This window comes from Oratosquilla oratoria, chromosome 17 (assembly GCF_046742065.1).
Source record: "Oratosquilla oratoria isolate Oo_2021 chromosome 17, ASM4674206v1, whole genome shotgun sequence".
Lineage (NCBI taxonomy): Eukaryota > Metazoa > Arthropoda > Malacostraca > Stomatopoda > Squillidae > Oratosquilla > Oratosquilla oratoria.
The window spans coordinates 13,649,192-13,663,173 of NC_134793.1; the positions used below are offsets into that span (position 1 = coordinate 13,649,192).

Below are 13,982 nucleotides of genomic sequence, written 5' to 3' on the forward strand. Positions count from 1 at the left end.
TCCACAGACTTCAGTTTTCTTCAGAACGTCATCCAAGCCGTCCATTCGCTGAAGTGTGTGTGTGTGTGTGCGCACAAGCATGTGTGTGTAACCTCCACCCTGTAACACTCACTGTTTACCATGTTTGGTCACGGCAACATGGGTGCCCTGTGCGAGGCTAAGGTCAGCATGTCTCCTCTTGCCCAAAACAGTGCCAGCTTGTTTTGGCACAGTCACTACACTCACCACCTCAATTTTTGTCACATTACCATGGCTGCCTCTGTTCAGGTAGCTTGAAGCATCATGCCTACTCATGCCCATTTGGGGTGGGCCTCTTGAGGGCCAACATAAGAGAATGCAGCCCTCCTTACAAGCAAAATAACTCCAACCCTCACACAAAGAATACAGTGGAACAATGTTCCCTCCCAACCAAACATGTCAAGGCACCAGAGTTATTGGCCACCCAACCCCCAATGACGCAGGTCAACCCCCCCCCCACCACCAATGGACTGTGTGATCATAGCAGAGACTGCCCACATACCCCCCGAAACCTCCCCAACCCCACTCTAATCCTGCGACCATAGCGCATCTGACCCCCTCCTCTCTCTCCATTCCCCCAACCCCCTCACAGGCTCCAGAGAGGTCTCCTGTCTTGGCGCAACTAGTGATTTTTCTGTAGCTAGGGCTCCAGACCCTTTTTCATTTCCCTTACTGTGGTCACCAATGACAACTGTGCTTTGTTAACAAAAAAAAAAATCTTTAGTCTTTAAACATTCAATTAAATTGATAAGTTATTCATCCTGATAATACAATATCATCTAACTATTCAATCTGCAGCTTCATCTCTCCTAACTTTTACCACTGATGACACAGAGCCATATGTCACTGACTTTTTTTTTTAAGCATTTTGTCAGCAATAAATGAGGTCTCTGTCCTTGGGTACGAAATCATACTACAGATGTTAGGTTGAGAAGTGTTACAGGAAAGATTTAAGTAGAGTTGCATAATGGAAGGATAATAGGAGTTACAAGGGATAAGTATTCTTTTTTAGAATGAATATTAATCTCATTAAAAAAAAAAAAAAAAAAAAAAAGTGACTTGGCCTGTACTGATATCACAAAAATCCCTAAAATATTGACTGCATAAAACATGTAATCACCATCCCACAGAGGGCTTGATTATCATATTAATATCCAATCATGGAGGCATTTGGCTCCACATCCCTTTTTGATGTATGAATATGCAATTTTTTATATAGAAAAAAACAAAACAAAAAAAACAATAGATATAAAAATAACAATAATAACACATACACCAAGGGTTTTCCCCCCTTACACGTGAGGCAGCCAAAGTCAAAAGGCATAATAACTCCACTCCCACCCATTTCATCTCCACCCATCCACCACCCCTCCCTCCCTCCATTTCATCTTGGCTCCTGGATGATGGGTCATCCCTGCATCTCACACACTGCCCTGGGTCAGAATCAATGGAGCAAGACACAGCACATCCATAGTAAGGCTGCTTCATTTAACTGCCGATGCATCCCCTCATGCAGTAATATTGAAGATGGAGAGAAATTCCTTTAGGCTGCATCAAAATATCATTCACATGTAACCACTCCTTAACCTCTCCCACTATCCCTCACCCATTCCCTTCCATGCATCACAGTATCATCAAGGAATAATAATAATAAAAATAAATAAATAAAGAAGAGAGATATAAATGTACTGAAAAAAAAAAAAAAAAAAAAAAGGGGGACAGGGAAGAACTTGTATCATATCACTATGTACTGCATATATAGTACAGTACATCTTCAACAACACAATGATATTGATGAACACTGATTAAAACTTGGAGAAAGAAATATATATTCAAAGGCATGTCCAATGCCTTCAGATGTGGGAAGATAAGCCAAACTTCCATGCATAACAAACCACATCTATATGAAGAAAACATTACCATCATCTGGTGAAACCACACAATCATATCTAGATGGAACTATGCCAAAATAAGTAAATTTGGATACAATGCACACAGACACTTCTAAACATGCATTTTTGAGCTACCTGTTGAACTCATGGCACTACTTCGCATGTTAGGTTGCTCTCCGGTTGATATTCCCAGGCCATCAGCAGAAGGGAACGAGGCAGCAAGATATGGTGGAGAAGGGGTGGAAGGTACATTGGACAAGGGCTGGGCTAAGGAATGGGAGTACAGTGGTAGGTGTTGAGTTCATAACATGGTCAGAAAAATAATATTAGGAAAGAAGGGAAAAGGAGAATTGTTGGACAAATATAATTCTTTTTTTTCAAATATGAAATTATACCCAAATATATCTTGTCCATTTAAGTTAGAGAAATAGTCATTCTAGTATCTAAAAGTAATACAATAATGTGCAATTTTATGACAACCAAATGCTTACCAGATGTTGTGGACATGCCTTTAGGATCAATCACGCTCACTTGTCCAAATCTGGTCTTTGGGCCATCTTCCTCCATTGCTTCTTTAGCCTCAGCGCCTTGCTCTTCATAAATATTAGGTGCTTCTTCTGATGTATTTTCTTGATTCCCCTGTCCTATTAAGCCAGTATTATATCTCTCAACATTCACCTTTTCCTGGCCTCTATGGCCACTTGTTTTATTTAAATCAAATACTCCTTGGATTTTCTGCTGCTCATTACTATTTATTTCTCCTGTACTGAAAAGTTTTCCACCATCTTTTGCTTGATCAGTATCACTGGTTTCTACTTTTTTGATATGTCTACTTCTTCGATGTTGCCCACTTTTTTTCCTCCGCAGTGATACTGTTGATAGACCTTGAGTTCTCTTTTTTTCTGTCAGTGATATGGAAACTTTATCTTTCTCTTCTTCCTTCCAAAAAGAGTTTTTATTTTCTTCTTTGTTAGCTGTTGCTGGACCTTCTTCTTCTACAGTTACTGGATGTCTTACAGCTCCATTTTCTTCATTAGCTACTGTGCCATATGTTAAGCTGTCTTTTATGGTGTCATCTGGAGGAGTTTCAACCTTGTCCTCTAATTTAGTTACCGAGGGTCTTTCAATTAATTCTCTATGAGAGGTTGTCTGGAGATCTTCAAATGAATTATTATCAGGTCTCTGCTTTTCAACAATTTCTCCAGTTTCTGGAAAAATAAATGAATTTCCTTCTTTGAAGGACTTAAAAGGTGTTTTAGTCCTCTCGAGTTCAGGTGATATCTTGCTAACTACCTGTTGTTCCTCTTCATTATCAACACTGAGACCCAAGTTTCCAAAGGATGTTAATTCTGGCTCCGTTGTTTTTGTAGCAGTCTCTTTTACGTCAAATTCTGCTCCTTCAGTTGGCGTGACAAAATAAACTTTTTTATCATTCTCCTCATCCTCTTGTGTGTTAATATCCTCCTCTACCTCCTCTTCATCTTGGATATTTCCAGCCACAACAGATCTTAAATCTTCATTAGCACTATTGACCCCTCCCGATTGCTTACTCTCTTCTCCAAAGGTCTCTTCAGTCCCCTGTAACTTTGGGTTCATCAGTTATAATTGTTTGAATATAACATGGATTCATTTAAGACAATACACACTTTCGTTATTCTCTAAGTGGAGGCAAAATGTGTTAAAAGGATGAGCATGACCTTCAGATTATTTCCTAAATATTATGTAACATAAATACTTCAGAAAACATTCTAAAAAGCAGTGTAGAATATCTACACAAATAATATCAATATCAATTAATACTGTATCATATACAGTTCCTGACCTGCATGATGATGATAATAGTGCTAAGATGTGGCACTGAATATAGAAAGAAACATACATGAGGGTGAAAGTGTTTAGCCTTGAGGACCCCATGGGAAACAATACAACCTTTGTACCTCACCACAGTAGCTTGATCTAACTTGCTAAGGTTGTATGGATGGTGCAAAGTGCATGTCAAGTATTGAGCACTAAGTATATATCATACTATATCATACAAGCAAAATAACACATAAAAGCCAAACAATATACAATATTTACATACTCATCTACAGAGCCAATTTGCTGCCTGTTACATACTATAAGAACTTGATAATCATTTATAGTCTGCTTGGTAAATATTATATATGCACTAGTTATAAAATCAGATGAATTTAATTGAATACACGTTTTGACAAAATAAGTTGATGAACAATACCAAATTCTGTAGCTTTCTTTTTCTTCATAGAAAAGATAAGACAAAAAAATAAAATAAAATAAAACAAATAAATACAAATCTGATATACTGTACTATATTTCACTCACTGGCTGGAACCGGGAGAAAGATTTACTTAGGACCAAGAGATAATACTGTACAATGAAAGGTGGTGAAAAAGTCAGAAAATATCAAAAAGCATGAAAGACATGAAGACTAGATGGAATATTTGGGGAAATAACAAGCACAAGTATGTGACTGAGTAATTGGAATGAAATGTGAAAAATACAGGATAGAAAGGAAATTACAGATGATTCTAAAACCACATGATTTATGAGGTGCTGATATATATATTAAAAGAAAAAAAAAAAAAGAAGAAAAAAGAAAAAAAAGTGGAAAAACAATAAATCCTTATGAAGAATTAGTTTGCCAAGCAATGAGGTGGAAGGCCCATGGGCAAAAATGAATTATTATAATATGGATGTGGTGGTGATATGGTTTAATGTCACAACCTCCACCCTATTGGTAGGCTAGGATGATGCCCCGTACAGAGGACTCTGTAGTGTGGAATTTAATAAACCATGCCCTTGGTTTAACTTTGCCAGTGGCAGGGTTCGAACTGCCATTCCCTCAACCTTCATTGCAAATAACAACGCCCTAGCCCACTTGGCCAACGAGCAATGATGTGGTGGTACATATATATACCAAAGGCTTTTTCCCCCTACACGGGGGGTAGCCAAAAAGAAAAAGGCATAGAAACCACTCCCACCCATTCCATTTCCTGTATATTCCACTCCCCTCCACCCTCCCTCTTATCCAGGAGGAGGGAGGATGTAGGGAAGAGGCCAAACGCAGAGTATGGGAGTCCAATATATTTTACGTTTCGCCCAGCAGGGCAAAATGTAAAATATATTGGACTCCCATACTCTGCGTTTGGCCTCTTCCCTACAGAGCTGTTGCAGTCATTGCTGCCTTTACTCAGGAGGGAGGATGATGTGGTGGGGACTGTAAAGGATTATGAGATTGGAAGGAAGCGGAAGGTGAGCCAGCTGCTGTTTGTGGATGACATTGTCTGTGACTTGGTCAGAGGCATAGTATATAACTATGGCAGCTAGTTATGGAGATTGGAAAGGTATATAAGAGGAGAAATTTTAAATTAAATGTGGGTAAAAGTAAGGTGACGAGATGAACAAGGGGTGAGGGTGGCAGTGAGTTAGATTCAAGTCTTAAAGGAGAGAATGTGACCATGTAACAATTAAATTTCAGCAGGAGGATGAGGAAACAGAGCCAAGGAATCAATCATGCAAGCAAGAGAGACTCAATTTTGAGAAACCAGATTACCTAGGCTTGAAGAAATTCTTTGAAGAAGCAGACTGGGAGGAATTCATAAATACCAGAGGAATAGGGATGAAATGGTAAATCTTTCTTGACATTTGCAACTTTGGGGTGAACAAACATGTACCAAAGATTTGTGGAAGGAAGAAGCAGAAGCAGGTCTGGTTCAACAGAATGTGTGAGATTAAAAATGATAAAAAAAACAACAACAATAACAACAACAAAAAACAGGGACATGCCTTAGGGAAAGTTGAGGAAGAGAAGCAATGAAACAAAAGAACCTTAAAAGCAAGCTAGAAATAACTATAAATGAATCAGCAAGGATGAAGAAAGTAATTTTGAAAGGGGTATTGGTGATAAATGAAAAGAGGAACCATAACAATTCTATAGGCCTATGAATGGTAAACTAAGACACAGGTAATTAATCACCAAATAATTAATAGTTTGTGGTCAAGTGGAGGCCTCAGTTCTAGCAGAAATAATAAATGAAGGTTTCCAATCTGTCTTCACAAAGGAGAACAGGTAAAGAGGAAAGAAGAGGAGAGCAGGGCGAGCAAAAATTTGGGTTTTGAAGATATACATGTAGAGGTGAGGGAAGTGCTGTCCTTTTGTAATCATTGAATGTGATAAAAACTTTAGACCCTAACAGACTTCAAACTGGATAGTTTTTAATAATGTTGGGTACAAATGGTGAACAAGATTTACCGGCTTAGTGTATGTTCACAGTGCCGCTTCATTGGAAAAGGGTTAATGTGGCACCAATTCACAAAGTTGGAATTGATAAACCACTACAAAATTATAGGCTGGTAATACTAACCAGCACAATAGTGAAACAATGTAAAAGGATTGTGAAAGATTGATGGACCAAATATCTTGAAGAATTGAACATTCTGGCAGACTGTCAGTTTGGCTTCAGCTCTGGAAGGTCATGTATGTCAAACATAAGAACATACGAATGGGGGAGACTGCATGAGACCATAAGGCCTACAAAATGTAGTTCCATGTCAAACCTTTTAAGCTTTTACTTAATAGTGATTGATGTGCTGCAACAGAGATAGGGGTGGGTGGATGGTGTGTACCTCGACCTATCTATCTATATACCAAGGGCTTCTGCCCCCTTGTAAGGGAGGTAGCTAAGTCAAAGGCACACACCTACTCCCATCCACCACTCTTGTTTCCCTCTTAGCTTAGTTCCTCATACATGAAGGGTCATCTCTATCTCCTGACCACTTTCCAGGTCAGAAGCACTGTAACAAGACACAGCACATCCACAGCAGTGTCACTTCATTTACATAGTGACCCTCCCCCTTCCCCTCCTGCAGAAAGTGGAGAAGATGGGGGAAAAATCTCTTTGGACAACATCAAAATATCATCCATACACAGCCATCCTCCTCTCTTATCCCCTTGCTTCTCCCTTCCGTGTTCAACAGACATTTACTTCTTGCTCAAAGCCTCTTTTACCCCATCCATCTCATCCTTAGTTGTTCCCTCAAGTTCACTCCATCCATCTCTGCTTTCTACACCTCTTCTGATAATCTTTCTTCACTCATTCATTACCAGTGTTCAAACCATCCTAATAATCTTTCATCAGTGCTATATGCCAGCTCCCTTTCTACCCCCTCTCCTCCTCACTTCCTTATTTCTCACTCTATCCAACCTTGTAACCCCTACCACACTTCTCATATACATCATCTCAAACAAATTTAAACTTCTTTCTGCCTTTCAAGGTGTCCACGCCATGCAGTGTTGTAGACATGATCACCTTCATTAACATTCTTTTTGCATCCATTCCCAGATGCCTATTTCTCTACCTGGATTTGGATGAGTGTCATTTTGAATACCTCACAAAGGGTGGAGTATTGATAGTGGAGTGGCTGGTGAGAATGTTCAGTGTGTGTCCAAGGGAAGGAAGTGTCCCAATATATTGGAGAAGTTAAGTGAATATATATTCCCACCATATAAGAAGAGGTGATAAACATGAATGTAGTAGCTTTAGAGGGATCATTCTCTTGAGTTTGATTGGTAAGGTATATGGGTGGATATTGGAGGATTTGAAGGAAACAGAAGGAATGATTGAAGAAGAGCAGTGCGAGTTTACAAAAGGAAGTAGGTAGATTAAGTTTTCCTAGAAAATAAAAGCAAAATGTTAGGATGTTTTTTGGGGCATCCATGGACTTGAAGAAGGCATATGTTAAGGTTGATAGAGAGGTTTTGAGGAATGTATTCAATATATAGAAAGGGGCAAATCTGTTGAAGGTGGTCAGGAGATTTTGCAGGAACAGAGAGAGTAAGTGGTTGAAGGTGAATGTGGGGCTGTGTCAAGATTGTGTTATTGTCACCATGACTGTATATGAATGGAATGGTAAGAGTGGTAAATACATCAGTGCTTGCTGAAGGACTAAAGGAATATAAAATGGAATCTCCCAAAGGGCAATAGAATCTCCAAAACTATACAGCCTATTTACACTAAACCTGGAGCAAAACACCAAAGCTCAATCAATCAGTCTCTTGCCCCAGATCTCTGTTGGAGGAGACCCATAACACTCAGGTAATGAACAACAGCTACTGGATTGGTTCATTAGTAACTCAAGAAATAAATATCAGACTTGTCTGAACATGGGTAGGGTGGGGCAGTGTAAGAAGGTGTTCAGTGTCTTCTGTGTGATGGTTGCATCAGGAGCAGTTTTTATTTTTTTCTATGGCCAGGCATATCATAACCTTTCTTTCACAACTCCACATATCTCCGTTTCATCTGGTATTCACTCTCTTTCTCCTTCTCACTCAATTCATTCACTTTCAACACCTCTCTGCCTCACTCCCTTCTCTTATTTCTCCATTCCCAATATTACATCAGATAATTAGACATTCACAGTTCTTTCCCCAACACATTTATCCAGAACTCTTCCAATCATTCTTTTATTCTTTTCCACATTTTGTAGCTGAGAAATATCCAAAAAGAACAAACTACTGTAATAATCCCTGGTAGTAGGGTAGTAACACTACAATTGAAAAAAGAGGGGAAAAAATGTACTCATATGTACAGTTTGTAATATAATGTACAGTTTGTAGTACAGTAAAACCTCGATATAACGGATCTCGATATACCGGACCAAAAAATCTGACCCGACAAACCCCCGTTATAACGGATTTTCATCCGTTATAGCAAGGGATCCTCGGTTATAATGGATCTTCGGATATAACGACAGACCCCTGTCCCCATATCGTCCATTATATTGAGGGTTTACTGTATAATAAAAGAGTGCTGCTCTATTTACATACCATCTCTACTATACTGTACTTCATATTGTGAGAGTTACACACTCTAGCTTCTGTTTACTACTGAAATATAAAATACTGATACTACACATCAGAAATGTGTGACGGCACCCAGAAATGCAGTGAAAGAGGCACAAAAAAATCATATTAAGCATATAATTACATATTCATATATACATTTACTTCACTCAATCCACTCTGAAACCAGCAAATGTAAATTCAGTAAAGCAATTTGATAAGTATGGTACACTGATTTACCATGCTTGACGGATTTAGGTGAGAATATGTGGACATGGGCCTTGCATCCATTTCTGCTCAATCTGTAAGGCACCAACTCTCTCCGTATCACAATATTATTTTGGACACAGGGCCCATAAAAAGATTATAACATATAGCCTAAGAAACACAAACAAATTGCCTTTCAATAACATCTTAGGATTAATGAATTTTTTTTTTCATTATCAGTCAGATAAATACACAATATAAACCCACATATTTGTATATTGTATAGGTTGACCCCTGATTTTTTGGCCCCCACCAAAAATCAAATTATTATATACTTTGTGTACTGGTTGACCCCTAATTATTCAGGGTAATGAAATGAGTTATAGTAATAAAGCACCAAATTCTACGCCATTAAATCTCATTTCAGAAAACTCACTAAAAATAACACATTCTATAAATTCTGGGTCAATGACCCTTAAGCGACAAGTACCATGGCATAATGATTATCCTTTAACATTATTGCTCTTTATGGTCAAATACACAGCTAGAGTAAAATTATTTTATGTTTCCTATAAGATATTTATTCAAGTCAAATAGGACAGAATGTTTTTGTAACACAAGTTTTCTTATTCATTATGTATAAATTTCAACCTGATGAAATTATCACTCATGTATACACTAACCATATATTTTTTGCTTAAAAAAATCTGACCTATACAGTATCTACTAAGCCAAAAATTATTTCAGAATAGAATGAACAAAAATATATCCACTGTCTCTAATTAAAAAAAAAAAAAAAGAAAAAAAAAAAAAAAAAAAAAAAAGTAATAAATATATCATAGTTGTTGTTGTTGCTATTATTGTCATTCCCTAGATTGTTTGGCCGAGCAGTCCTATCTCCCTGAGGAACACCACAGCTGGAAAGGGTTTTCCCCACAAATCCTTTATAGAGTGTATATTGTGTTGTTGGTGTGCATGTTTGTATACAATGTTGTCTTCCATAATGTGTTGTATATTATGGGGTGAAGTGTTACATCCTGGGCAGTTGTCTGCAATGCTGTAATCCAGCCTTTTCTGGTAGCTTAGAAGGGCTGGATGGTGGCCACATAGCAGTCTGGCTAGGTAGACTTTGTCCTTATGGGGCAGAGAGGATTAAGAGGAATGGATATCAGGGGATCTGGCATGCAGCAATGTATTGTCTTTCAGTTTGTTGATGGAGCAGTGAGTGATATGATTATGGATATGCTTCTGGAGGCTGGTGTCTGGTGGTTGTGGAGGAAGAGAAGAGAGTATTTGTGTGTGATATAGGTATTTGGGTGTTGTTTTGATGTTTCTTGGTGTGTGTGGGTGTTCTGCTATGTAGTGTAGTGGGTGTGCTGTGTTTGTGGAGGCTGTGGCAAGTGTTTGTGTGCTTCTCATGTCAAGGTGATCCTTGACTTTGAGGACTTTTGTTTCATAGTGTAGATGGTCTGTAGGTGTTGTATTTGTGCAGCCTGTAATTGTCTTTAGGACTTTGTTTTGTATGGTCTGAAGGTGTGTTGAGGTGTGTCTTAGTGAGATTAGGGGCCTATGCAGGGCTCGCATTATTCATCATTGAGTGTATGCATTGCTTGTATATTGTATTACAGGAATACCTCACTATACAACTGAGTTGTGTTCCCAGCTGACTGGTCACAATGTGAAAATTCATATATCGAGGTTGGTTTTACATGTCAATAGGGGGGTTGTGTTCATAGACCCTGTCAACCCCCTCCTCAATTTTTGCCTCCTGGGGCTTTCACACACACCCAACATTTGTTTTACCTACTTTATAGCACTCGGTTGTATAGTATTCCTGTATTAGTTTGTTTTGTCCAAATGTTGTACCTGTAATTGATTTCAGTGCATTAAGTGTAGGTGTGCATTAAATCATTATGTTTGTGATATGTTGTTTGAATTACATGAAAGTATTGTATGTTAAGCCAGGAATCTTGGGTGTGTGTGTATTTACCTAATTGTAGTATACAGGAAAGGAGCAATGCTCATTGGGTCCTGTCTCCTATTCTCTAATTTTCTAACATACCTAGACTCAAATTCATGTATGGTTCCAACTTAATCTATATCTTTGATTTCCAATTATCATATTTAGATTTGAACTTGTGTATTGTTTGAGCTTGGGCTATATCACCTTCTAAGCTATTCCATATATTTATGCATCTATATGAAAAACTGTATTTCTTTACATCCTTTCAATATGTGGTCTTTCTTAATTTACTTCCATAACCTCTCAAAACCCTCCCATCTTTAACTGGATAACTGCACAATAGGGTTTCATTGGTTATACCCGTGGTGTACAATTATTTGGTGTTAAAAAAAAATCTAAAAGAAAGTTTTACTGTTATAAAATGAAAGATTGGATGGAAATGTATAAGAAAACCAAATATTAGTTTACCACTGCTACTTCAATCATCCACTGTTTCTTTCTCCTTCATATGAAAGCTTTTTGTGTAAGTTATCTTATGTCTTAAACTGCAAGATGTAGAGGGTTGTGGGTCACATCAAGGCGATTGGCCTGCCCTTTCCATGATGTCTGAGAAGAACCATGGATGGATGGGTGGACTGGTGAAGTGTGTGGGCTTGTCCATCCTGAGTTACTTAATTTCATTTTAAGACATGTGGTAGCAAAATATAGACAACTAAATATAAGAAAAGCCTTTACATTATATGATGCATGTTGTAGTTACACACTGTTCATCAAAAGATGTATGTTGCAGTTTATGGGTTAATCAGGAGATCTCTTATGTCAATACAATCTCTCTTCTTTATTGACCTCAACACTGTAATCACAGCACCTCTTTTCTCATATGGTTTATCTGCCAGGCTGGGGACCAGTTTGGTTGTTATCCTTTGTATTCTCTCAATCTTGCTTATATCCTTCACTAAGTAGAGACTATACTACTGATGCATACTCCAGTCTTGGACAGATCAGGGTTTCAATGAGTTTTTTCATCATCTTTTCATCCATATAGTGAAAAGCCACTTTGATCTTCTGCAGCAGTCTATATGTCTCTCCCACAATCCTACTGCATATGTCTGTCAGGTGACAGGTTGTCTTTTATCAACTTTTCTAAATCTTTCTCCTCTTTTGCTTATGTAATAGGTTCACTTCCCAAGTAATAGTTTAAGGATGGTCTTTTGGCACTATTGTCCATTTCTAGTACTTTGCATTTTTTGGTGTGTGTTTACCTAATTGTAGTATACAGGAAAGGAGCAGCATTCGTTAAGTCCTGTTTCCTATTATCTAATTTTCCAACATACCTAAACTCAAATTCATGTAGAGTTCCAACTTAATTTATCTTTGATTTACAATTATCATATTTAGATTTGAGTGTGTGTGTGTGTATGTGTGGGGGGGGGTTATGGGGAAGCTTTTGCCCTTCAGCTATGTAATATGCACCTCACTGAGGAGTTCATATTTTTTGGCCACCTCTAGCTAATATGTACTCCAAAGGCGTGTCAGTGGGGGTAAAGCCCCCAGGGTAGATCTGATTACATCTAGTTAGGTTTAGGTTTAGTTAGGTTAGCTTAGCTTAGCTTAGCTTGAATCAGGTCAAGCCAAGTTAGCTTATGCGGCATTCATAAGATTTTAGACATGAAGCAATTTCAACTTTTTTATTTTTGCTTTCATAGGATATTTTCATCTTAATTTTGTTCTTATAAGATTACTTTTAACAACAAATCATCAGAAATTAATGATAAATTAATAATATCCATGGGACACTTTTTTATTTTTGGGCAGCAATCAGCTTATTCCAAGGATATTATCAGACACAAATGATATTTACATAAGTTTTTAGAATAAAACTCATGTTAGGGATGTACCAAATCTTTTTGTCTAAATATTTAAGGAAATGGAGTGAGTGAAAGATGTAAATGTCACTTCTTTGCAGAAAAAATCTGTTCGAGGTTGGTTTATGTTTGATCAAATTAGGTTAAGTTAGTTAAGGTTATGTGACCTCTGGTTACGGTAGCTTAGGTAGGGTTAAGTTAGTCAGGTTAATTATCATCTTTAAATCCTAAAAAGGATGACAAAAATGGTGTGTCCTAAATTATGATGGATAAATTTTATTAATCTAAATATTAAACAATACTATTATTAAAATCTGTTTCCATTTATTTAAAAGTTTCATAAGAAAAAATGTAAAAAACAAAACTGAGAAATGGTGAGCCTGAATACAAAATCTAAACGAATGATCTCCGATAAATACGAATGTCAGATTCCTTCAAATTATTATTATATGAAAAACCAAAACGGAAAATATAAATTTCACCTTCTAAGATATAGGAGTGTAATAGCAAGAATTTACCAAAGGTACTAACACACGGTTATACTATTGCACAAATATATAGCAAATGTTACCTTTTTCTAAAGTTCTCACTCCTAACAGCCAGTTCAGAATTTGTCAACAAAACGTTACCATGGTTACATAAGGTCGACAATTAATGTACCTTTTCTGCGCATGTTAAGTTTTTCCAAGAAAATAAAAAAATCCAACTGATGTACTTTATTTATTCTTAAGAAAAATATTTCAAAAATATTTTTAGTTCTGAAGAGCATGTGTCTGACGTTTTATCGAACCGACCGAAACCGATACTCAATAAAACCCTCCACTTCCCACCTCTGATTCCATTCCCAAACCCTGTTCAGATCTTTCTGCAGTGAGTCACAGTACGCTTCAGTACTCACTTTCTTTAACAATTTTGCGTCATCTGCAAAGAGGCTGTAACATTCCACACCCTCATCCATGTCATTCACATAAATAACAAACATTATTGGAGCCAATACTGATCTTTGTGGAACTCCACTAATCACCTCTTCCCATGTGTTTTGACTTGTTCTTTCTAATGGTATTAAATTTTTTTTTATAATGGCTAGTTTCATAATATTCCACCAGTATCGCTTGCAAAGCTCATGATCATGAAATTTTCTATTTGTTGCAATCTCCTTATCATAAAGTTATCTG

General features: G+C 37.4%; 1 protein-coding gene across 3 annotated transcripts in view; it reads right to left on the reverse strand.

Moving 5' to 3' along the window:
- Positions 1–13,415, reverse strand: part of LOC143034431 (intraflagellar transport protein 74 homolog) — a 52,627-nt gene extending 39,212 nt beyond the window's left edge. Inside the window, exons 1-2 of one of the 3 annotated variants that reach the window (XM_076200474.1) lie at positions 2,402–3,492; positions 2,046–2,177 (exon numbers count right to left, since the gene is read on the reverse strand). In XM_076200474.1, coding sequence (XP_076056589.1) covers positions 2,046–2,177; positions 2,402–2,477 — 208 coding nt within the window. In that variant the 5' untranslated portion in view covers positions 2,478–3,492. Of the gene's footprint in view, positions 1–2,045; positions 2,178–2,401; positions 3,493–9,012; positions 9,071–13,378 lie in introns of those variants that run through there. The other 2 variants (XM_076200475.1, XM_076200476.1) reach the window with 2 other exon arrangements.
- Between the last annotated feature and the right edge of the window lie 567 nt (positions 13,416–13,982).